This window comes from Nannospalax galili, unplaced genomic scaffold (assembly GCF_000622305.1).
Source record: "Nannospalax galili isolate Female #2095 unplaced genomic scaffold, S.galili_v1.0 scaffold215, whole genome shotgun sequence".
Lineage (NCBI taxonomy): Eukaryota > Metazoa > Chordata > Mammalia > Rodentia > Spalacidae > Nannospalax > Nannospalax galili.
Genome location: NW_008338533.1, coordinates 5927859 through 5954052, shown reverse-complemented (window position 1 = coordinate 5954052; position 26194 = coordinate 5927859). Strand labels below are relative to the sequence as shown.

The 26194-nt window shown below is 42.6% G+C and overlaps 1 protein-coding gene across 4 annotated transcripts in view; it reads right to left on the bottom strand.

The window, feature by feature from the left end:
* Window positions 1–10761: 10761 nt before the first annotated feature.
* The window catches only part of Znf385d (zinc finger protein 385D), a 997469-nt gene continuing 982036 nt past the window's right edge, over window positions 10762–26194 (bottom strand). For all 4 annotated transcript variants that reach the window (XM_008833156.1, XM_008833158.1, XM_008833159.1 and 1 more), the window contains 3 exons: window positions 15059–15237; window positions 12982–13083; window positions 10762–11043 (listed from right to left, as the gene is read on the bottom strand). In XM_008833156.1, coding sequence (XP_008831378.1) covers window positions 10810–11043; window positions 12982–13083; window positions 15059–15237 — 515 coding nt within the window. In that variant the 3' untranslated portion in view covers window positions 10762–10809. The remainder of the gene's footprint in view (window positions 11044–12981; window positions 13084–15058; window positions 15238–26194) is intronic.

Here is a 26194-nt window from a genome sequence, read left to right as displayed (position 1 = left end):
CCAGCCCCAGGATTTACTTATGTTTTTAAAGTCAGATGTTGCCGGTGTGGTGGCACACTCAGGCCAGCCCTGTGAGACAGAGGTCAGTCTGGTCCAGATAATCAATTCTAGGCCAGCTGGGGCTACATGTAGAATCTGTCTCAAAAAGACAAAAGCAAAAACAAAAGTCAGATGTCGTCAAATGAAACTAGATCCTTATCTTTCACCTTGCACAAAAGTCAACTTCAAATGGATCAAAGATCTCGATGTGAAACTGGAAACCCTGGAACTATTAGAAGAAAATATTGGCAGTAACTTATAGGATATAGGTGTAGGATAGGATTTTCTAAATCAGACAGAAGTTGCTCAGGAATTAAGGTCAACAAGTGGGACCTCATTAATTCCAGGTCCTTTCAGTAAGATGATGCTATACAGCAGTTCCTTCTGCACAAAATAACTACCATCATCATGACTTCAGCTAAGCCTGATCGCTAAACATCACAACAATTGGGCTTGTTGATGGTTGTGCTCATTCATTAAAGGAGGGCCAAGCAGGGTCATTGGACTTCACCGCATTATCCAGCCACTCTTCCCAGCCAACTGTGGCCCTAATCACACATGGTCTCCTGGATTTGGGGAGAGCTAAAGTATATAATGTGGGGAAGGCCAGGAAGAGAAGGCATGACCCATGCTGAGTTAAGGCTTTCCAGTGTTCATACGCTCAGGTCATACATACACCTCAGCAACCCCTCAGTTATCTCAGTAACTAAGCTCAATAAATTCATTTGTTCCCCGGTAAAACTTTAATCAAACATTGGCTCGACACTAGAACCTTAAAAGGGAATAAGCATTGCTTAGCATCCCAGGAAAAGGAGTTTCACAATCAATGGAAAATTTATTTGTTAATGCTATTATGTCTCATAATTACTTTTTAAAAAAGAAAGAAAATGAGAATGTAAAAGATGTTAAAAGGATATGGGAATGGAGATATTTTCCAAAATAAACAGAAAAATTCGCCTAAGCAAGTTGATGAAGGTCTGTATAAGTTTGTTATGATATATAAAGAATGAGACAAAAATAATATACACATAATCTTAAAATTTTTAAGGTCATAGTTTAGTCAACTAGTTTAAGTAACAAAATATGTATCTAGTCAAGGTTTATCTGAGAACATTTGGTTTTTTACTCAAGACTTATCTACATAGCCATGATAATTAAAAGTACCAGACTGGTGGAACTAACCTTATTGGATGTTTAACAGCCATAGTTTGAGGCCTATACTAATTGGTCAGAGGGACTTAAAGGACAGTTTTTGCCCCTTGCCCTCCAAGGTCAACTAAGTTCCAGGGGACTATGGAACATCTCTCAAAATGTCTTGTAACTGTGGTGAGTCACCTGTTTATTCAGGGAAGACATGGAGACACCACGAGACGGACTTGAACCAGTGTCCAGTCTATTCCAAGCCCATGTGACCCCTGAGGAACAGATCCTCAAATGACCTTCAGTGTAAAAATAAATTGATTTATTTGGGCCAACTGTACAGACTTAAACACCCAAAAGGAAAGTACAACCAAAGAGTAAAGTCATCAGTATATTTCTTTAAGTGTCCAAGGGATTACACTTCCCAGACATTAGGCTTAAGTCTATATAAAAGCTACTTAGACAACTATTTCTCATTGATGATTTTGTTCCTAATCAGAAAGTGCTGCTCAGATGTAAGACTTCAAATCTTGGTCTGCAATACTGTAGAGCCCACCTGTAGCTAAGGGAGACAACCAGCTATTGTTCTAAAACGATGGCTAAATTTGTTTTCTCCACCTATCTAGACTCCTTTGAGAGGGAACTGACATTGATTCTAACCACTCCAATAGCTATCAAAATACCTGAAAGCAAATCCTGAATCCATCACTCTAGAGTCCAGCCTTGACAGACAAAAGAAAAATGAGGAGGAACCCAATAGAGGGATGCTTTCGGAAGCCCTTGTCAAGAAATTCCAATGGACTCCTATGAACATTTAAAATTGCCCTGTTCTGACTTTTTTTCTAGTTCTCTGGCTAGAACTTGTAATGCTAACTACTCTTGCCTTTACTTCTCCTTCACATCCCCTATTCACCAGTCAAGGGCTTTCTTTTCCCCCTAAAATAAGAGTTATACAATTTGGGAGTCTTTCAGATAGACCCACTGAAGGGGTACTCCAATTGCCTCACCCTGCATCCCTGTTCAGCATTAAAGAAGCCAGAGTGGTCTGTGTCCCGATTCCTTATCCACAAGTTGGGTAACCCCTTCAGAGGATGGCGTGATAAGAATAGGAGGTAGGAATTGGCTAGGCAGTTAGGGCAAAAAGACCCCAAAGAAATGTAACCAGTTTCTTGGCTAAAAGTCCAAATGTCCTTGGGCCTCTAGCAACATATTCTGTTCCAAAGGCCAAAGATGTCGAAAGTATTTGGGAGCTTGTATCCAATACTTAAAAAAATTTTAAGGTTATCTCTTCAGAGGGGGGGATGTTAGAGTAGCCAAAAGCCCCATAAGAGTAAATAAATCAAAGAAGAAACAGTAAATGAAGTTATCAGAAAAAAGTGATGTGGAGATATGGGAGGAGTTATAGGGGAGGGAGTGGGCATGGATTTGATCAAAAAACCCTATATGCATGTATGAATTCTCAATAAATTATTTATTTTAAAAAAGAAATTCTTTTCTCTGCTAAAAATGAAAGTTTCCAGAATCTCAAGAACTTTGTTTCTTTCCTGTTTCTGGCAACCTGATCTCAAAACCAAGTAGACTCAAAACACTTCCTCAAGAGCTCTATCAAATGCCTATCCTTCCTAACCCTAGTGCCTTGTACTAAAATTATACAAGGATGGATTTTAATTTGGGTTAACAAAGTATGATTGACTCCTTAGTAGTTTTCTTTAGTAAAATTCCATAAATCTTCATGACAGCTTCAAAATTCCATTGTTTCTCAGTCAGATGTGGTGGTATGCACCTAATCACAGCACTTAGGAGGCAGATGCAGGAGTTCTGAGGCATGCCCACAGCCAGCCTGGGCTACCTAGTGAGCACCAGATCAGTCAGGCCATATAGCAAAACTTATCTAAAAAAAAAAAGAACAAAGAAAGAAAAAGTGTTTCTGAGTGCAATTTATGTCACTATGTCACATAATCTTATAATGTAGGGACTTAGAAAGTGTTTCTTGACATAAAATTATCTTGGTCTCTACCAAAGGATTATGTTTTGGCTACCTTTTTCTGTTCTGTGTTCTGGACATTAGTTGAAATTGAATCTGATTGGGGCTCAACTTCTTTGCTTAAATTCTAGGCTTTATGAAAGGACATAGTCTCAGCACCCAACTCAACAGGTAACACAATGGCCTTGTGGATCCTCCAGGTTGTAGCGAGTGTTCACTCTGCCAAAGCAGCTAGGATTTCCATGCAAAGTCAGAGTTCCTCTGCTTAATGTCACGCCAACCTAATCATTAAAAATAAAATGATTATCATAGTTTAGAAAGAGCAATAAAAGGTATTCAGACTCATATTTTTAAAATCCTCTGTGTGTACACATATATGTGTGCTCTGTTAAAACTGGTCACTGTACAATTGTTTATTTTTAAATACTTCTTTGCTCACAGTTATTTGAGTTGAAACCTTTGCAAACTGCCTTTAGAACTGGCCCATTGTTCATGGAAAGAATGTGTCTTCTTCTGTCTGAGGTTAGTAACATGACTGATCACCAGGACTCTCAATTTGATCAAAATAATGATGACCAAGTTAGACTTCCAATAGGTTTGGCAGTTTCTAAAATCAACCCAGCCATCTAGGAAGGATGAGCTTCCATAAAGCAAAATGGGGAAGGAGAGCCTCAGCTGAGGGTGTTTCACCCTTCTTTCAAAAGTGTGTGTCCATGAGCCTTCTTCTCCTCCCTGTGAGGAGTTCTCTAGCCCCTGGGACCCCTCAGGAGCTACATGGGCATCTCTAGCACACAGGAGGCTTTTCCCAGCATTAACCTGCCCTCCGTCACCATGTGTTATTCTGGTAAGCTATAAATCCATTCCTGAAAGTAGCAACCTTGAAGGCCACAAGAGGAGGGTACATTAACAAACCCATCTTTCATTATGAGTCACAACTCTGAGAGCTAGTAAGTGGACAGTGGAGACCTGCCACATAAATGATCCATTCCACCTCCACGTAGAAGTCTTTCTGTTTATTGAAGGATTCTAAATAAAAACTAGAAGAGTTGCGAGTTTTAGATATAGTTTTAGATATAAATCTCTCCCTTTACCAAATCCACCTGCAGTTATTAGCTAGGGCATTGACTCTCAGGACTCAGTGCAAGGTAGACAGTAGAGCATTCTTAATATTTTTGACTATGGAAGGAATTTGCTATGGTAGGCCTTAGCTACAAGTGCAAACTAAGGCATGAGTAATTTCAGTTCGAGGAGTGGGATGAGGAGATACCCATTTCTCCCTTCCATAAACATACCTCCAGCTTTCTGTCCTCCATCCAAGACTGAGTCTGTCACATGCTTATTAATCCAGATTAGGGAAAGGAAGATAGAACCTCTTCCATAACCGGCAGGGTTATAATTAGTTAATATAAGCAAGCAAGCTAGCAACTCCCCCAACATTCATTGATGAACGCTGTTTTAATTGAGTCGCTAAGTGGCTCACTGTGCTGTCGAAATCCAGGAGGAAAAGGTCTGCTGAAGACAGCAGAACATGTCCTCTTCACTACAGGAAGGCAGGGTTACTTCCAAGAGAGTAAGAGTATTTCAATGTGGAAATGTTAAACTGGCTCAGCCTTTAATCACTAGTCCGTGGATTAAATCAAAAGCAAGATACTGGCTAGCTATGGGGCCCCTGCCTGATGTTCAGAGACAAAGATTGCTATAATCTTTTTTTTTTTTCTCTCTATCTACAGTAGTGGTAGTTGAACCTTAGACCTCAAGCTGGGCCATCAGTCTAGAACTGAGCTGTGTCCTCGGTGTTATTTTTCATATTACATTTATTTAATTAATGTGTGGGGTGTGTGTAAGGTCACAGGCTAACTTCCAGAAGTCAGTTCCCTCCTTCCGCCACCTGAATCCCATAAACGGAAACTTTATATCTAGGTCATCTTTCTGCCCCAGCCCGTTGGTAATTTTAATTTTTGACACGTCATTCCCTGAGTTGCTAAGGCTGGCCTCGAACTTGCAATTCTCTTGCCTCAGTCTCCTGAGGAGCTGAGATTACAAACCTGCACCACCAGGCTGAGCTGACCCTACCATGTTTTGTCTCTTTTTCGCTTTTTAAATATTTTATTTATTATTTTGTGTCTATGAGTACATTGCCTGCATGGATGTAAGTATACTCATGTGGTGTAATGGTTGCAGAGTTCAGAAGAGGGCATTGGATCCCCTGGATATGGAGTTACAGGTGGTTGTTAGCTACCATGTGGGTGCTGGGATTTGAACCCGGGTCCTCTGCAAGAGCAGCCAGTGTTCTTACCTGCTGAGCCATCTCTCCAGCCCCTCTACCTTCTTTAATCTCAGTTTTTCACTGTTACTTATGTATTCAGTTATTAATACAATGCTGTCCGTGCTTCCATACAGAAAGGCAGATTTCTGTGTCAGCTTACATAAAGGCCTTCCGATTTTCTTAAACTTTTAGATTTGTGATCTGACCTTACTTTTTTTTTTTCTTTGAGACAGGGTCACATTTAGTTCAGGGTGTTCTCAGACTTGCTATTTAGACCCTGAATTTCTTACCTGTTTGCCTTTCCTCCCAAGTGCTGGACTTACAAACTTGTGTTCCCATGCCCGGTTTTATGCAGTGCTGTGGATTAAATTCAGGACTTCGCACCTGTTAGACAAGCATTCCCTCAGGTGAGCTGCAACCCCAGTCCTCATGATCTGACTTCTTCAGTAAAGTTGAACTAGGACATGGGTATAGAAGCAGAGATGCTCATTGAAGACCGAATGGAGTGCCAGGTAGAATGTATTCACGCAGACCTACGGTCTTGGCTCTGGACCTTACAGACCACCGTACACATTGAACTTATATTTAAAATGCCATTTTCTTTAAAGTCTTAAAATCTTTATTACTTCTTGTCCTCTAAAAATAGATATTATACTATTTAACTTAGTTCTCATAGTTATAGAGGATACTATGCAAACTGCTAAGGGAGAAAAATCCATCAAGGGTCCAACCCAGTCCAAAGCCAAATAAATATAAGGTCTGCTAAACTACCTCTGCTGGTGCAGTAGTGGCACTGTTATCTGGAGGGTAACCAACAGCTATCTAATTGGACTTAAAGTCCTCTCAAGGGGAGGAAACTCATGGGTGGCACCATAATTATAGCCAATATACATGGCTGGGGAGGTCAGAGATCCTAGAGACAACCCTATCTCTGTCATATCTCTAGACAAATGAAATTTCTTACCATATGCTACATACGGATCCTTATATTACAGACAAGCCTACAGTGCACCACTTATCAAAGAAGTTTCTTTTTGCAAAAGATGGAGGCTACTGCAGAGTCCCACAACTGGTCACACACAGACAATATATGTCTGAGAGATGCTCAGCCCTGGGTGACGGGTCTACATTGAAACCTCCACACCTAAAACGCGAGGAACAGAACAGGGGATAAAGAGAACCCTGGTGCATCCCTCAACTCCCACCAGCAAAGCTTCCTTATACAACAGTTCAACACACACAGAAGGCCACAACTGGCCAAGTTTTAGAGAATAAGAGACTGGAGAGTGTGTGTCCCTGGATAGGACTCCTGTATTAAACCTCACTCACCCACAGCTCAGGGGCCATTGAGGAAGAGGGTTAGAAAGACTGTAAGAGCCAGGGCTGGTTTGTGAACACAGGGAAGCAGAGGCTTTCAGGCCACTGGGAGCTGCTCATGTGAACTTGTGGCAATGGTGGCATCGGGCACAGGACCCAGGTCAACTCAGTCAGACAAGGGCGCAGAGTGGAGTGAGGGAAATGGGTGGCGGGCTGGCCCTAGACTGGGAACTATTGGAGACTGATTACTACTGGGTGAGGAAGAGTAGACCTTACAATCTCTAGATAGGCTGACTAGACTCCGGGGGATGAATTTTCACCAAAGGACATCTGGGTACACATGTTTGACTGGATAGGACTTAACATGTACGGCAGAATACATGAGGGCTCGTGGGGGGCTGGGGGACATGGATGGGGGAGGGGCTCTAAATTTGATTACAAACTGTGGTATGAACTGTACAAAATCGCAATACAATTTTTTTCTTCATTAAAAATATTTTTTGTCTGCCTGCATGTACATGTAGCCATGCATGCAGAGAAGGCAGGAAAGGGTGTCAGGTTCACAGCAACTAGAGTTATGGGCAGTTTCTAACCGCCATGTGGGTGCTGCAAATTGAACCTGGGTCATTTGCAAGAGCAGCCAGTGCTCTTAACTGCTGAGTATCTCTCAAGCTCCTTTCCTAACTTTTTCCTTGCTGACAAATTGATGTCTTTGACCACATTCCCATGACTTACTGCTGTGGCAAAGGGTCCAGCAGTTCCTAAAGTCAGTCAGTGGTGCTTTCCAATGAGACAGCAGTCAGAGGCTCTGCTGAAAGCCACTGGGTTTGCTTACGGGGCTACAACACCTGCTCTTCAAAGCTCAGAATGAACGAGGAGCCCAATTTGTCCTGGGCAACCCATCACCCATTTCGGCAGAGTCAAAACCCAGGGCCTCCCTGATAACTGATCTCATTGGCCTAGATGCATGCTGGGTGAGCGGTATCTAACTTTCGGCTGAGGTTTTGGCTCTTGTGATGCCTTTATATTTGTTTTGAATGAAATGTAAGATGCTCCTCACCTTACCACACCCACGTGGATATGATGAACATAAAGGATATATAACTGTGATGTCAGACCATCTTTGGGCCTTTTCATAGTACCACTGCTGACCAGTCTGAACTGTTAATCTTTATTCATGAAGGAAGGAGCCCAGGGGAAGGATATTGCTTTGTGGCAGTCTGTACCACAATAGATGTTGGCCTGGTGTTGCTAAATCCATGGAGTGGGAGGATCAATCACAGAGAAGCCACTTGACGTTCCGTGGTTAGGCTTCATCCTTTATTAGGTAGTGAATCAAAGACAACTGATGCTTACAACGCCAATCGAAAAGACCAACCATTTAAACAGAAATGGTTCCATTGCGAAGTGAAGCAGACAGGATCCAGGTATTTCTGAGTTTTCTCATATGGCTGATGGAGAAAATATGGCTGATTTGTTTGTTCCCAGCAAATCACTAAAGTTAGTAACGCCTTGTGACCAGGACTCTGTGCATCCCACAGGCCCTGACTTCGGGTGGACTGGTTCCTTCACTTTGGTGAGAATGAGGAAGAACAGAAGCACATTGTAATAGGACTGTATCACTGCACACAGCATCCTTCAGTAGCACAGGAGGCCTTGGCAGGTGGAAGGATGGTCGGGCAGAGATGCAAGGTGACTGCAGTGAACGACCAGAAAAGGGAACTAAAGTCCGAGACGGTGAGAAGCTGGTGGTCACAGGAGTGGCCACAGAGCCCAAAGAAACAAAGTCCAGATAACTAAGTCCACCCAGATGAACTAGCCCCATCTGTAGGCAGAAAGGAAAAAAATAAATAAAAGAAACACTTGCTAAAATCAGACCATAGAGATTAGAGATACTGCTAAGTGAAAAATCACCAGGTACCTTCAAAGACCAGATTTAACACTCACCAACATGTAAACTAGGGACATATCTTGAAAATCTTTTTATCAAAAGATTGATGAATACACTTTCTTAGCTGCTCTTTCCTTCCTCCCTCCCTCCCTCTCTTCCTTCCTCCTTTCTCTTACCATTTTTTCCTTTACATTCTTCCACTTTTTTTCCTTTATAAAATTTTGTTTGAGTTATTTGTTAAACAATAGATACATAAAGCCAGTTGCTTTAAAGATATATTTCTATGACAAATTTCTCTAGCTAGATGGTGAATACTCTAAAGACCACGTTTACTGTTCAGCACCAAGCACTATGTTATCTTCAAATATAAGTGAGTGCTAAGTAAGTACCTCTCCCGCTGGCTGTCCTTTCTTAGTTCTGTCATCCTCTCTGAAGGTTACTCCCATTAAGATGAGAGAAGCTTCCGGAAGGCCAACACCTATCATTTTAAATCGTCTATAAAACCTTTTCAAAAATAATTTGTGTCTTTGAACTGAGATCGCAGGGGGTTGACCTGTCCCTGTTCTATTCTTATTCCTTTTGAGGGTCATAGTTAACTGTAACAATCTGTCTGCATCCAGCCCCACCACCTTGGTAGGAACAAGCTAGCTTCTTATGGGATAAAGCAGACAGCCTTCATCATAAATTAAAGGCACGGCTATTTTATGCCATTTGTTACCAACTTAATGATAACACGTAACACTGAATGGTTATAGAATTATTTGATATAGATTCTTTTTATAAGTTATTCTCTTGATCTTTCTAACATATATACAATATACATATATTTAAATATATTTATATTTATATATACCCCTGATAAATCTTGTTTTAAAGGTCAAACATCAACTCCGTTCAGCTGTGTGGTGAATATCAAGGAATCAGTGCCTTGTGTTCCACTGAGGAAAGAGAGACTAGGAACTTTAGTAATACACTTTTTAAATGCCGTGTCATTGGTGTGCAGTGAACTCAGATTCATTTTTCTTGATGGTATTAACATTTAAATATATGTTAGTGGATTATATCATGTCAGTAGGAAATCTATAAAACCTCAGGACAAACCCACAGCCACAGCTCTCCACACATGTACCCTCATACATCAAACGAAGCTCGCAGAGACAGCCCTACTGGAACGACATAAGAGGATGCCGCAGACTTGCTGTGTTCTCTGATCTTGTTTGCTGTGTCCTCATTTTGTGTTATCCTCTGAGGTTCTCATGGCCCCTCCTGTTTGGAATGGAACAGTTCTACTGATTTCTTCCTACAGACTCTAGAAACCCGGGTCTTCTGTTTTCAGATGCAGGCTCACGGCAAACACTTGCCTGTCTCCAGCAATACCTTTCCAGGGTGTGAAACTAGTATTTGGAAAGAAAGTCCCTTTCTTGATGCCTCTCCATCTCCTCAAAGTACAGTCCTGTTCTAGGAAGCTGGACAGAAGAGGATGCTGACCCGGAGGCCTCCCGGACACTATCTGGTGTATTTTACTGACTACTGGTATGAAATAGCTGTTCACTCTAATTGTGCAGTTCTTTAAAACCTAATGGCATAGATTGGGACACAGCACTATTGTTCGACAACACAACTATTGCATCTACATTGTTGGGATACATATCCAGTAGCTGTTGTCATAGCCAAAGGACCAGCATGGGTATCCTACTATTCACAGTGTTGCTTTTGTTTTTGTAGGTTTTTTTCCATATTATTTTAATCTACAGAGTAAATTATCATATATACATTGGAACCAGTTAATGCCCTTAGACAATGTATAATTGTTTCACAAAGCAGGAAACACAACGCAAGGGAAACAGGTGTCAAAACGCACAGTCACACAGGCTTCAGGAGTTCTAGAAACCACTATTGGTCAGTGCTGGAGACCACTTCTAAAACAATCAGTGTTCAAGAGGAATGCTTTCATTTGGGGAAAATGCCACTCCTTCCCTCCCTCCCCTAGCCCAGCCCCAATTTTTTTTTTAATAATCTTTTCAATTCACTATCAAAAGTCCTGGCTCTTCAGATTTACTTTAAACTATAAATAAACACTGCATAGTTCTCTTTTGTTTTTTTGTTTTTTTTTTTAAAGTTTCATTTTGTTTTTTGAAAAATTATTGCAGTACAATGCCTCCTGTTTAGAATTCAGTAGGGAGCAAAGAGCACAGGGGTGTGGGCGGTCCGAATGGGTCCAGGAGCCGGGCGCAGGAGGGCTGGAGGGAGGGCTGAGGTCTGGAAGAGCGTGGCTGCTGGAGCAGTTCGCAGACTGAAGGGAGAATTCACAGCCACAGCGGCTGCAGCGGCTGCAGCCGCCAGTGGGTTTGGAAGAATTCTGGGGGCCAATGGCTTTGAAGGCTCTTTTGAAAATACCAATTTTACCTACAAGGAAGAGAAAATTTGAAAAAAGGATCAATATGAAAAGTTTTAGAGTTAGTGCTTAGAATCCAAAATGCTAGTCAGTTAAAGAGTGCAGCAGCGGACAGCTACAAAGTCAAACTCATAAAGATGCCATGAAGTCACACATAGAACATTGTCCTTGGGGAAAAGAGGGAGACTCACTGGAATGGAGGGTCTTCCAGAGACCTAGTCAGCAAAACTTACTGTATTTTAGTTGAAATTTATACTCCCACAAGCAGGTGTTCATCTTGAGAAAAAAAAAAAAAATAACCAGAACGATATTGTTGTCCTGCCATTTAAACACACAGAAATTGTCATGCAGAAAATATTTGTTTTAAAAGAGAGAGATCTGTTACCACATTGGTAACATTAGCTTATCCGGGGGGTAATCTGGGAAGCCCAGAGAATGTGGATGAGGATGTTGTATCGAGGAAGTAGTCAGAAGAAATAAAAATGACAAAATTTACCTTCAGTATAGAAGAAAACTTATCTTCCCCCAATTTGGACAAGTCCCCCCCCCCTTTTTGTGCAAAAAGTCATTGCGTTCTCTCACACCCGTCCTGTGATGGGATGATATTTTCTGGCTGGTAACAAGAGTAAGATGCCAATCCCCGTGGAAAGAGCATGACGTTTGCAGAAACCGGAGTGACGGCTAAGGAGGGCTCAGATCTGAGCAGAAGCATCTAAGGAGGGCTCAGATCCGAACAGAAGCATCTAAGGAGGGCTCAGATCCGAGCAGAAGCATCTAAGGAAGGCTCAGATCCGAGCAGAAACATAGCCTTGCTGTTCACTCAGGAACCACATACTGGCTTGTCAAAACTATCTTTGCGGACTGGAGACTGCACTTAGTTAAAACCAGTGAGCCGAAATGAAATAAATATCAGCTTTGCACAGACTTCCCAGTCTCCTCTTGCAGCTAAAACTGCATCTATACAAGAATGGAAGTTGACTTCATTTTCACAAAAATGGGCAGTCCTAAGAAATTAATGGGGTCAAACTGTACGAGGATCCCATTACAGGTGAGTTTAGCTTTCTAATAACTGTTGTTACTGGGCAGCTGCACACAATGGCACTTTATCAATAGGACCTGTTTGAAGAACGCAGACTTTACAATGGCACTTTATCAATAGGACCTGTTTGAAGAACGCAGACTTTATGAAGCACAGTTCAGCATATGCTATGGAGGTCATTTTCTCATTTTTCACTGAGACCTGGAACTCTCTCATCAAAATCACGGTTGCATTAAACAGAAAGAAACACTTATTCATTAGTAGGAGCCTGCAAGGACAGAAGGTTTATAGATTCACCCCTGATGCCCTGAACAACGTGGGTCAGGACCTGGCACCTTGATGTTTTCTAGAAAGCTTATTTGACATGAGAGGGAGGCGAGTTTTTCAGCATCTATTTCTCCTGGCATCTAAATGTCTTTGGATGTATCATCACACAAAAACTAAACCATACCCTGTGATAGTGGTTTAAGAATCTCAAATTATTGAGACTGTCCACACTAACAATGTTTTATCTCTTGAACACATCAAGAGGCAATTCAAGAAGTTGTTTATTGCTGACCTTCTTTCCTGAAAGTGTGGACTAACATCAAGACCACATTTCACAAGCTTATTTGCACACCAGAGTCTGACTTTTCTCTGGTCTCTTTGCCCAGATATAAATCTGAGCTCAGCTTAAACACATAAGCTAGATTAGTTGAGACTAAAGGTGGTCAAACACTGGAACAGGCCCTGTGACTAGGGATTCCAGTGATGGGATGCGGGCAGGCTGGCATCTAAAATGAACTGCTTGTCTTCCTGCAGAGCATTCCATTCCTCAGAATAACAGATAGCTCCCGTCCCCAACACCCCTTCAGCACATGGTGGGACACACAGGACGTGGTATCTCTTAGGAAGTGAAAGTGCCACTCACCCCCAGTGGATGTACCGCCTTCTGTAGTTTGCTGTAGGGACTGTACTTGGGTTTGGGGGGCTTCCCGGCAGCTCTGTCCTTGTGCCTTCTACTGCTAATGTGCTGTTAAAAGCAATTAAAACGACAGCTATAAAAATTCATCTAAAACACTTTCACAAATATTGTTTTAACCTGAGGGAAGATAATAATGACTTCATGCACATTTCACAGAGACAAAAGGAAAAGAGCAGCGTGCACTTTTGCCCTCGGGATCTGCCTTAAAGATCTGCATTTTCATGCTGTCTGTATTTTTAACAAATGAAACAATTTTCTTTTTCCTCATCTTTGACTAACCACCGCACACATCTCCTTTTTTAGAAAAGTACTTACAAAGGAAAAGATGTCTGAAGGAATTTTATGTGCAAATAAACAGAACTGCCCAGGCATGCATGAATTTATTTCCATACCAATATTTAGCCTCACATTTGCACAGCTAAATGTCAACCCCTTAAATTCTAAAGATAAATAACTAAGGTGCTTAAAATCAGCAAAATATTGTACATCCACACATAAAACACAGCACAATGTGAGGGCTGAGCTTTCAACTGGAAATGTGTACCACTGGTGTATTTGGAAGGCTAATCAGGGCACAAATGATATAATGAGTTGTTGCTTCAGCAGGTGGCTACAGGGATTAGAAATGCAGTACAAGACCATCTGATAACATGTTCATAATGAAAGAGCATCACGGTGCAAAGTGAGTTGTCGCACAGATACACTCACACAAGCAAAGATGGAAACTGCATATTGACCTTTAATGTAAACTAACATTTCTGGGAGGAAGGACTTGCAGAGCAAGGTTCCTTCTCCTCCCACAGGGCCTGTACACCAGCACTTCAAGTCATTGATGAACAACAGCCTCCAACAGGCTCCACCAGCCACTGCCTCTCAGGTTTCCCTCAAAATCTAAAATAAGCATAAGCTAAAATAAAGACAGTGACCAGAAGAGAGAAAGGCATGTTGGTAGGTGGGTGGATGGCTGGGCTTCTGGGTGATGGGTGGATAGATGAATGAATGGGTGGATGGATGGGTAGACAGATAGGTGGAATTTGGAGAGACATACAGGTAAATGGATAGGTGGATGGACAGGTGCATGGATAGGTAGGTGGGTGGGTGGGATGAATGGGTGGATGGATAAGTAGATGTATGGATGGGTGGATTTATATGTGGATGAATGAGTGGATAGTAGATAGGTGTATGGATGGGTGGGTGTATGTCTAGGTAGATGGATTGGAGGATGGCTACTTAGATGGATGGACAGGTAGATGGATAGGTAGATATATGGATGGGTGGATAAATATGTGGATGGTAGGTAGATGCATGGATTGGTGGATGTCTAGGTAGATGGATGGATGGGTGTATGGCTCTGTAAATGGATGGACAGGTGGATGGATAGATATATGGATGGATATGTAGATGGATGAGTGAATGGATGGCTGGGTAGATGGATGAATGGGTAGATGGATAAATGGGTGGATGGATGGGTAACTGGATGGATGGGTGGATGGATGGATGGATGGGTAGATGGATGGATGGGTGGGTGGATGGATGGATGAATGGGTAGATGGATAAATGGGTGGATGGATGGGTAAATGGATGGATGGGTGGGTGGATGGATGGATGGATGGGTAGATGGATGGATGGGTGGGTGGATGGATGAATGGATAAATGGGTGGGTGGATGGATGGATGTATGGGTAGATGGGTGGATGGGTGGATGGATGGATGGGTAAATGGATGGATGGGTGAATGGATGGATGGATGGGTAGATGGATGGATGGGTGGGTGGGTGGATGGATGGATGGTGAATGGATGGATCAGTAATGGATGGATGGGTAGATGGATGGGTGGATGGCTAGGTAGATGGATGGCTGAATGGATAGATGGATGGATGGGTAGATGGATGGGCAGAGTTTGGGTGGACAGGTAGGGAGATGGCTAGGTGGCAGACAGGACTGATAAAAATGATAAGGAGGGGAGCATACACATCCCACACAAAGGGTGCCCTTGCTCTTAGCTCCATGGTACAAGCTGCCCACCTGTTTGAGTTGTGTTTCTGAGTTGACGTGCACATCACATATTTCACAGTGAAATGTTTTGTTTTGGAGGCCCGTGTTTCCCTTATTAACAGGTCCTTTGCCCTTCACTCCTGCCCGAGGAAAGGCTTTGATCGTCCCGCTTCCATTCCGGGCTTCTAACATGGTTTTGTGCTTAGTACCTGCCAGGAATATTTGGAAAAAAGAGAAGAAATAAAAAGGGGGAAACATTGTATTAATTCTATCTCTCAAAGAAACAACAGAATGCCAAATGTGAAGCTTTATTGAGTTATGTTTAGGGCGCAATAGATTGAAAGAAGGAGCTCTTAGTACCCTAGATAACACTATTAAACTATTCACCGTTTTAAACATTTGATGTCACAGTAAGCACTATCAGTACAGTAGCTAAACTTGAGAAGGCCCTTGGTAAAATTCCCATGGAAACTTTAACTTTACCTCCTTTTCTTTTGATGCTCATAGGACACACCATGGAGAGCACTCTAGTTGCCAAAGGTACAATTAGTTTTGAGAGATGTGTCACAAGTGTGACCAGGTTGAACATGGTGTGTTAACAACAGTAACAGTAATTATACGCCCACTTACAAACAGAATAGAAACAAGCTTTCTTGACTCTGTTTTAGTCACAAAGTGCAAGAGTAATGGTAAATAAAATTCCAATGACTGAAATATGGCTGCCTTAGGACAGGGAAGCCCAAGCTGATGGGCTCTGTAATTCCTAATGTAAGTAAGAGACCAGGGAGAGCAGAGGTGAGTCAAAGGCTACACAGGTATGCTGCAATGACTGCCTGGAAAGTTAAACCATTAGCAACTCTGGACTGTCACACACAGTTAATGCAACTACCACCGACACTTGATTTCTGGGATCATTGTATGTATATGAAATCTCTGTAAACATTCATTCACCCCTTTCTCCTTTTTCCTTGCTGATCAATTTTTCTATCTGCTCACTTCTTGATGTACTTTTACTAGAAGATTTTCTTCTATTTTTCTGCCCTTCTGATTTTTAAATTTATTTTTTCTCTGTGTTCCTATTTGTGTTTATGAGACTGTTGGTTGCTAGTTCAAATAAATATAAGAAAAAGTGATTCTGAGTCACAGGCACAGACCTCTTGAGTATTCATGAAGGAACATGTTGGGAGTACAGTGCAGATCACACCATGCTAAATAAGAGGAAAATCCAGGAATGAGCTTGCTAACCGCATTTCCCTCACTCAGAATGATCATAACACCAGAGTCCAGGGTACAAAGAACTTTCTTATGACCTCGATTTTTCACTTTGATGGTCAGTATTCTTAATGTCCAGCTATTAAAATGCTTGTGTCTCAGGGTAAGGAAGAGAAGTCAGCATCTTGCAGGAAGACAGGGTGCACAGGAGCATAAGCCCCAGAGTCCCCACAGCAGTGGCTGGGATGCCTCATCACTTGCTTTGGACTATTTTACTCTCAACACAGTGAGCACAGCTGTTTTCTACTTGTTCTGAAGATGCAGGAGAGTATGGGAGGAGAATGCCCTGGGGACAAGCAATAAGCAGCATGTGGACGGCTGGCCGGACACCTTCATCCCAACAGGCGGTTTATGGAAGCATCAAAATAGGTAGCTCTTTATGACTAGTCTGGCTTGTGAAGATACAGGGACTCTGAAAGTGAATCCTTCTGACCTTCATGAGGGACTCCTGGTTCCATCTTGCTTCACATCATTTGTGATTTGGAATTGGAACCTGGCAGGTAGAACACACACACACACACACACACACACACACACACACACACACACACGCACACACACGTATGACTAAAAATGTAGGAAAATTGATGCAACCCCCTGGACTTCAGCTAGTAACTTTGACTCTGATTACTATTCATCATCAAATACTGCCAAGTTTTGTGCAACATAACATTATACACTTAGTAACAGAGTGTCAGTCATCGTAAATAGCTCCTGGATAGTTGTAGATTTTCAAAGCCTGAATAGGTTATGAAGGTAGCTTTACTTTTTATGCAGCTAAAGTTCAGAAAAATGTACTCTTAAGTTTAAAACATTTACATTTTTGAGCGATAACATGTGTGTTGATGATATAAACACATGATTGTAGAATCTTCAGATTGTGTGTTGAGTTTCCATGCTTGCAACTGTTGTGTGAGATGAGTACTATCATAATGACCATTAAAAATGACAAAGCAGGTTCAGAAAGGTTAGGTGACTTGCATGTGGTCATACAGCAAGCACTAGTTTGAACTCCTTTGTAAGCAGAAAATGGATTCCTAGCAAAGTTCCTACAAACCGCCAGGAATTCCAAGCCACCCAGGGACAGTCACATATGAGTCTTTTTCAGTTTGTTATTTTATATGTGAATGAAAATGGATTTCAGCTTGAGCCTTTCGAACCGCCCCCCATCCCACGTTGCTCCCCACAATGTGCAGCTGTCCATCTTAGCGGAATTCCATGAATCCTAGTGTGTGGGAAGAGGCAGCTTCAGCCAGTGTTACCATCTCTGCTTCTAGTATCCTGGGAGCATCTTGTGAGGCTCAGACCTGCACGGTGACAGCTCACTTATAAGAACTGCTTCGGCCCTTGTCTCCATCCTCCTCTGAGAATCTCAGAGCCTTGTGGACTGTCACTTTTATGACTGACACTGACGGTGTCCTCTATTTGAAGCTCCATGTCTTCTGAAAGGAGAAAACATTGTCCATCCACAACTAAATCCATAGGTCATAAGGTTTCACGGAGTCCTGTATGTGTTTGCTGTTTATTAACTTGTTTAGTTTTGGCTACTTTGGGGCAAGATAAATATTGCTCCAAAATATGAGAAGAGGCTAGTGTTCCATTCTTTCCCCATCACCTGTAGGAGTTCCTCCTTGCCCTCCTCCCCCTCCTTCTCTTCCTCCACTGTTTCTCCTCCAACTCCACCCCCCCAGCTCTTTCTCCTCCCTTGTTCCTCTTCCTCCTCCTCCCACTGTGTGGTTCAGCACTGAATCTTCACACACACTAGATAACTGCTCTACTGCAAAGCTCTACTTCCTTTCTTTAGTTTGTTTGCAATTTAGGTGCTAGATAGAGGGAAGGTGAATAGGAAGGAAAACTAATCAAAGACTTAGTTACAAAACAAGCCTTTAATAAGGAAAAATTTGTTAGGAAATTAGAGAATATTTTTTCAAAAGAAAACAAACAGTTCTATGAAGTAGCGACACTCTCAAACTATGAAACTTTTTTATATGTCAGTCATTTTATGAATTTATTATTATTATTATTATTATTATTGAGGGGGGAAGGAAGGAGGGAGGGAGGGAGGGAGGGAGGAAGGGACCCCTGTGCCATGACATATCTGTGGAGGTCAGAGGACAACTTTTGAAGTTGGTTCTCTCCTCTTACCTTTATGTGGGTCTGGGGCTAGAACTCCAGGCTTGAGGGCAGATCACCTTTACTTACAGGGCCATCTCTCAACCCTTATTTTGTATTCATATATGTGCAATCTAAAAAGACTGGATAACTTAGCAAAAATGGAGCTGCATGAAAATTCTTATGGAATTACATATAATTTTTTTTAATGCAGATAGTTTTTAATGATAACAGTGGATATCATCTATTTGATATCCAATGGTAGGAATTAGTATTACTCCTCTATCCCTTATAGAATTAGGTTGCAATAAACATCATACTCTTTAAATTTTTATAGCACACCTGATAATTTCTTCATCCAAGATTTTTGTAAGTGGTACTGCAGGGATAAAGAATATGACAATTTTGGGGTCTTGGTCCAAATTCTGTAGACTTACTACAGTGGTTTCAGAGGGAAAGCACTATCTTGGAATAGTCTACAATTTTTCTCCTATATATAAACTTCAATAGCTTCAAGTCTAATCATCAAATGCCCATTTGTGCTCCTGAGTTTAATGCCATTTAACTAGAATCTCAACAGACCCATGTGATTGCCAAGAGTCATCCAGCTGCCTTCTCCCTCACTAGCTCTATGATCCAACTTATGGATAAGTATTGGTTCACTGGCTTAAAGAATTCCTCATAGGTGCAAGGTGATGTTCTATGTGTCTATTTATGCTACTCATTATTTACCAATCCTGTGTGTTCCAAGGAAGAAAGTGCTTAAAACTCAGTACCTGAATACTCAGCATCGCACGTCCACACATGTGCTCTTCTTGAAAACTTTTGAATGTCAAGTTAACCTTTTATCACCCACATCTTCTGTAGAGAATGTGTTTCCATGTTGATTGCATTTGGATTTTTGTCTTGGGGGAAAGACAGAAATCAAAACAGCATATCAACAAGCATCGAGTACCCAGAATGACATCCATGATGTCACGGGACCAAGCAATGCCATAGCTGATTAGAAAGTTGCAGTATTTTTCTCGGCTCCCTGGTTAATGCAGTTGGTTGACTCACAAGTAATGAGCACACAGCCCAGTTTGGTAAGAGCAGAGACAAGTAGTGAGATGTCTAACGCAAAGAACAGAGAACTTTGTCTTCTGATCAGAAAAGGTCCTAGAGGGCAAGCTGTGGAGGTGGAGTCAGGGACAAAGTGCAGAATGAGCCAGGGGTAGAGGAACCTCAGGGAGGGTTGTGGGCAAGTAGGATGAGAAGGAAAAGCTGAACCCAGAGAGCCCCTGTCACTCCGGACAGGCCTGTCTCTCCAGCAGGAGAGGATGAACAACAGGCACCCAGAGGCCTCTTTTACCCAGGATGCCCTGAAACTCTGACCACAGAGAACACAGGATGCTAATTGTGTGGCTTCTTCAGAAGAAGCCCCCACATGACTAAGAAATGTCACCTCACTTTGGTCCTCAGTCTCTAAGGGAGCTTAGTAATTCCTACCGATCAATGGGGAAACAAATCAGCAGCACACTTCCATAATGGGGAGGGGGTGATGATGCAAGCGATGCTTTTGTTTGCTTTTTATGTAAACTACTTTTATTTTTCTTTAATTATGTATTTCCTTTTGGGACAGGGTCTCACTATGTACTAGAGCCCTGGTTGGCATTGAACCTAGTGATCCCTGTGCATCAGCCTCCTGAATGCTGAGATCACAGGCATGCCACCCCAGCAAGGGTCTTTTTACTTTGTGAATGAAAGTTACAGATGTTCTTGATAGCAAATTCTAAGAGCCCCAAAGGTCCCAAGCCTGCCCAGCTGCCACTGTCAAGCCCCACGTCTTCACTGGGAACACACAGTCCCAAGTGCACTTCCAGAAGAGTTGTAAATCAACGACCTTGTTGAAGGGTGAGCACATGAAGCCGCACTTAGGAACAGTCATGTGACTGTGTGGCGGGAAAATGTGCTGCGGTAACTATGAAGTCACCACGTGTGTTTGTTAAGCAGTGAGAGGTAAATGAAGGGAACAGTTGAGCCCTGAATGCTCACAGGCATCTACAAATTTCTTTTATGAGATAATTCAACTTAAATCATCCACTATCACAGTCTTCCAAACATATTTCTGAATTATGGTGCTAGTACAGTGTAATAAAAATGTCTTCAGTGGTGAAAAATGTCAGTATCTGCACGGGTACATGGTGGACAAGATGTCCACTAGCCACGTACTTGAAATGAAGCATGAGATGCTGAATGGAAATTAACTGTAGGCATTTGCGGCTAGTGATTACCTCAAAGAGTCTGCTCATAGGCAGGAGGAGCGAGGGGGAGCTGTACGCCTTCCACACAACAAACGGCCGACATCTTCAACTTAGAAAACATCTATCTGGGCTTCAGTATTCCAGATCTCAGTCCAGGACTGGATGGCCTCGGCTCTTTGGGGACTCTGGGGAGGAGGCACCCACCTCATGGCCAGGAAGGGAAAGAGTGAGGGTGGAGGGAGAACAGGGTCCCACAATCTCCTCTGAGTGCATAACCCCAAAGGCCTAGATTCATTCCCAAGTACCCTCCAACTGGGTCCCCTTCCGACGGCCCCTTCTAATTTCATGTCCTTGTTTCTAGTACTCTAGTAAGCCATTCAGCCCAAGTAGTGCCACCCAGATAGAGAGGTGTGTTGGGTCCCACCCATTAACCACTCTACTGAAGAGTCTAGTACCTCTCACCTTCACCACCTTTGGAACCAAGTCTTGAACACGTGCAACTTCGGGGGAACATTTCAGAGCAAACGTGTGTGTGTGCACGTGTGTGTACATGTGTGTTCATGTGTGCATGCGTGTTCATGTGTGCGTGCGTGCATGTGTTCATGTGTGTGCGTCCGTGTGTGTGTGTTCGTGTGTGTGTGCATGTGTGTGTGCACGCGTGCACCTGTGAATCAATTCTAGAATGATGGAAGGAGGCATCCTAGCACAACAGTGATCAAAAGGGCTCTCGTTCTCTCTTTGGAGGATTTATTTCCGTTTATTTATATTTGTATCTATGCATGTGTTCCTGTTAAAGTGCACCACAGGTGTGCAGGTGTCCCCACACACCAAAAGAGCATCAAATCTCCTGGAAATGGAACTAAATGAGATTGTGGGCCACCATGTGGGTGCTGGGAACAGAACCCGGGTCCCCCGCAAGAGCAGTAAGCACTCCACTGCTGGGCCATCTCTCCAGCCCCCAACCCCTCTCTGTTCATGATCAAACTCAACCCACAGAGGAAGAGGCTGAGAGGCTTAAACAAGTTGCTCACATGAATCCAGTCTCCAAATATTCTCAGTCTAAACATGTGCAAGGACTGGGCAAGGGCTTCTACAGACCGATGCCAGGTCTAGCTCACAGCTCTGTTCACACCATCTAACACACAGTAGATGGTAGATGGTCTGTGAAAACTAGTTGAGGTATTGGACACTTATTTGGACCAAAAGTTAAACACTGAAAGCATGGATTTTTTCAGTCTGGAAACAGTTCTGGTCCAGGCTTTTGGGGTGAAGATGTCCTAATTTGCTTCTCTTAGCGGGCAGTATTTCTTCTTCAGTGCCTCAGTAATAAAAAGAGAAAGAAACAGGAAAGCGAAGCGTGCTGGTCCCCGCTGACGGGCTCTATTGCTGTGCTTCCTATTTAAGGATGTCTTTGGCATTCCATGTGCCCAATAACTTTTCCTCAACCTCCTCTACCTTTTCTCCACAGTTTAACTTTATTAGCAGCAAAGGAGAGATGTCTAAGCATCTAAAATTTGGTAAACTCTCCAAGCATTTTAAAACTTAGTACAGCCTGTTCTTTGATGGTGATATTTTCTGTGCATTCAAACTTAGTTAGGGGGCTGGAGCAACGTCTCAGCAGCTAAGAGCACTGGCTACTCATGCAGAGGACCTGGGTTTTGTTCCCACCACCCACATGATGACTAACAGCCATCTGCAGTTTCGGTTCCAAGGGATCTGATGCCCTCTTCTGAACTCCATGAGCACTGCACGACATGGGTGTACTTGGGTACATGCAGGTGATACAATCATACACATAAATATAAATAATATAAATTTTTTGAAAAGCTTAATGAGGGCTAGAACATTGTTTAGGAACATAAGCACTGGAAGGCACTGAGTGAAAATCATCAAGTATTAACTGTTGTGCGGATGCTTTAGTATCAACTTGACACACCTGGGTTGAAGGGCCCTCAATTGGGGAACTGCCTCCATTGGACTAGACTGTGGCCATGTCTGTGGGGCATCTTCTTGACTCTTGCTCCCGCCTCCAGGCTCCTGCCCTGAGTTCCTACCTTGGACTCCCTGAGTGATGAATTATGACCTGGGAGATGTAAGCCGAATAAACCCTTTCCTCCCCAAGTTGGTATTGGTCAGAGAATTTTGTCACAGCAATGAAGAAACAAACTAGGACAACTATTTTGAACAATTACCAGAAAAATTTGCCCCTACTATTAGCTTCAATGATGTAGAGAAAAATATCAGAATTATCTAAACAAGTAGGATGTTCAAAAGGACATTAAAAAAAAGGGCATGATCTATAAAATCTGTGTTTATCACATGTAGGTTTAAAGGGGTTTTCTGTTCTCCTTGAAGGGCTAGGTCCCTGAGGTGTTTACACATCATTAGGCAGCCCTATGGTCTTGCTAGTCAGCCCCTGAGAGCTACTACACTTTCCAATTCTAAAACCATTAAGGCAGTAATGTCTCTGTTCCATTCCTGCAGTCCAGTGCTATGGAATAAAAATCAATTAGGTGCAACTCCAAATGGTGACACCTTAGCAGAAAATAGAGGATGCAACAGAAATAGCATCAGCAAACCCCAGCCCATGCCTCAGGCAGTTGTGCAGTGTGAGAGTGGTCCCACGACCCCTCTTAAGAGGTGCCATATGGTCTTATAGCTCCATTGAAGACAGAGAAAAGGATGGGGGAGGGGGTACATGCCAGAGAAGACAATTTCCTAGCCTGTTCCCATAAAATGCTATTTATATATTTGAGGGTACAAATTAAATTCCTTCTGCTTCACTCTACTAGACTGTATCACAGACAGTATTTGATAAAAATCCATGTTCCCCAAATTGGCTTGTAATCAGTTGTTTAGGATTAGGAATATATTTCTCAGTATTATAAAATAAATCGGTAAATATTTTCAAAACACGTTAGTTTTCAAAAGCAGTGTACAAATGTGTAGTTCATATTTGGTGTTGCAGACACTATTTTGTGTTTGTCTATAATACACTTTTAATGGGAAAAATAAAATGATATTTTGAATACATAAGGACCCCCCCCCACACACATCCTCTGCTCACCCTGAGGCCTGGCTGCTTCTGATAAGAATTGGTCTTAAGCCGGACGTGGTGGTGCACGCCTGTAGTCCCAGCACTTGGGAGGCAGAGGCAGGCAGATCTCTGTGAATTCAAAGCCAGCCTGGTCTACATAGTGAGTTCCAGGACAGCTGGGGCTACAGGGAGACCCTGCTTCAAATAGACCAAAAAAAAAAAAAAAAAAAAGGAACAAAAATAAAAATAAAAATAAATCTATATGCATAAAAAAAAAGAATTGGTCTTTAAAACTAATCTAAGAGTGGTTTCCTAATACCTGATTCCAGAAGAAAGCTGAGAGTTTTGAAGTTATTGAGGGATGGAATGAAGGGCAGTAGAAACCAAGGTGGGCATGACTTTCCCAGAATGCATTTAAAAGGAATTTAGAAAAATAATTATTAAATGGACTAACTGAACCTGGCAGTGTGGGTTCCACTGGCAGCAGCCATTCTAAATGCTGGCAGCGAAGGACTACTTGATATAAAATCTTGGTAGTTTATATTTAATTTTTTAAAGATTTACTTATTTTATTTATGTGTATGAATTTTGCTTGTATGTATGCATATGTACTATGTATGTGCTTGGTGCCCAGAGACCAGAAGAGGGCATCAGATCCCCTGAAACTGGAGTTACAGGCTATTGTGAGCTTCCATTCGGGTGCTGGGAACCAAACCAGGGTTTTCTACAAGAGCAACCGGTGCTCTTAACAGCAGAGTCATCTCTCCAGCCCCCTTACTAAGTTTGAATGCACAAAAATATCACCATCAAAAGGCAGACTTTACGAGCTCTTAACAGCTGAGCCATCTCTCTAACCCATCGCTAGTCTATATGCTAAACAATGGATGTGGTTACTATGGGGGACTTAGTGCATGGCTGCTGCTTGTTCACCAGTGGACATAACATGGGCTACACACACACACACACACACACACACACACGGATTTTGTTTCTTTAGTAAATTTCTAACAGTTTGAAAGGCTGTGCTCCCTGAGGCACAGCTCACCGCCCTGGGCTAAATGTATTAGTAAGTGCACATGGAAGCGAACTGAAAATCGTTGCACTGTGGTTAGAAAGATGAAGACACAGAATTACAGCCAGTTCAGTTCTGAATTCTGTCATCCTCTGACCAAATGAAGTGTTGACATTGCAAACCACAGAGCAGAGGGTAAACTGTGAAATTAAGACTTCCTTTCTATGTGTTGCGCAGACTTTGAATGTTAAAAGCACAGCGTCTGGTTGAGCTACGTTCTCCACCCAAGTTATATTACTGTGTGTGTGTGTGTGTGTGTGTGTGTGTGCATGTGTGTGTGTGTGCAAGTGCTTTGATGGCCAGAAGAGAGTGTTAAATCTCCTAAACCAGGAGTTATGGGTTGTGAGTCTCCTGACATGAGTGATGAGGACTGAACTCAGGGCTTCTAGTAGAGCAGCAAGCACTCTCAACCCTGAGTCCATAGCATTGCCTGGTAGGCCCAGGTGGTGACTGGCTGCATAAAGCGTCTGGTGCCACCTGCTTTCCTTTCCCTTCTTTCTCTTACTCCACTACGTTGCGCTTTTCTACTCCCTAAATTTCAATCAGCTCCCAGATCCCGGTCTTGAAATCTCTCAGCAGCCACACTGAAACATCCCGCAATAAAGCCATGTTGGATTTTCAGCTCTGCATGAATTCCTGGCAGGAGAGCACTGCACAGCATTTCCCCACAGCAGAAGCCAGGCCCCTCTGCCAGGCTGCAGTTACAGACAGCAGAGTGGGGGTGGGATCAAATGCGGCGTGTGGGGACAGGCCATCAAAGGCCGCCAAAGACCATCTTTTCTTTCCTTTACCACTCCTAGTCCTGGCACAGACTTTGAGTTCCAGTCTAAGTCACCGCCATAGTGACCCAGGGGCTTTGGGGAGGGCTCTAAACTGAGCATTTCTCTGATTTGGGACAGGAAAAGAAGGGAAGAGGTCGATCCAAGAGGCAGCTTGGAAAGGCAGGTTCGGTGTGGTGACTGGTCCAGGCTGGATGTCCAGAAGGGATACTCCCGAAAAGTGACAGAGGAAAGACTGACCCCCATTCATGTCTTCAAGCTCTTAGACGAGATCGTTAGAGTCAGTCTAGAGCTTGGCACAAAGTGCAGTGACAGTTCTTCTCTTTCTCTTCCCCAAATGACACCTGTCCAGGACCTCAATGTAAATCATGGAGTCCCTAGGTGTCATGCCTGTGTCAATACATATTTAAGGCTTCATGGGTCATTCTGACAGAGCATGAAGTGAGGACCAAGAACTGGACTGTTTATGAAAATAATGACCTCATGTGATGTAATGAAATTAACCCCTTCTTATTCAGATATGTCTGATGAGAATTCAAGGTCTCCCACAATTTTATAAATAAATTTCAAACTGCACAGCCATGGTTAATTGACCCCTATCCAAAATGAATGTGCTTCTCTGTCACTGTATACAATGATAACGTAGTTTGG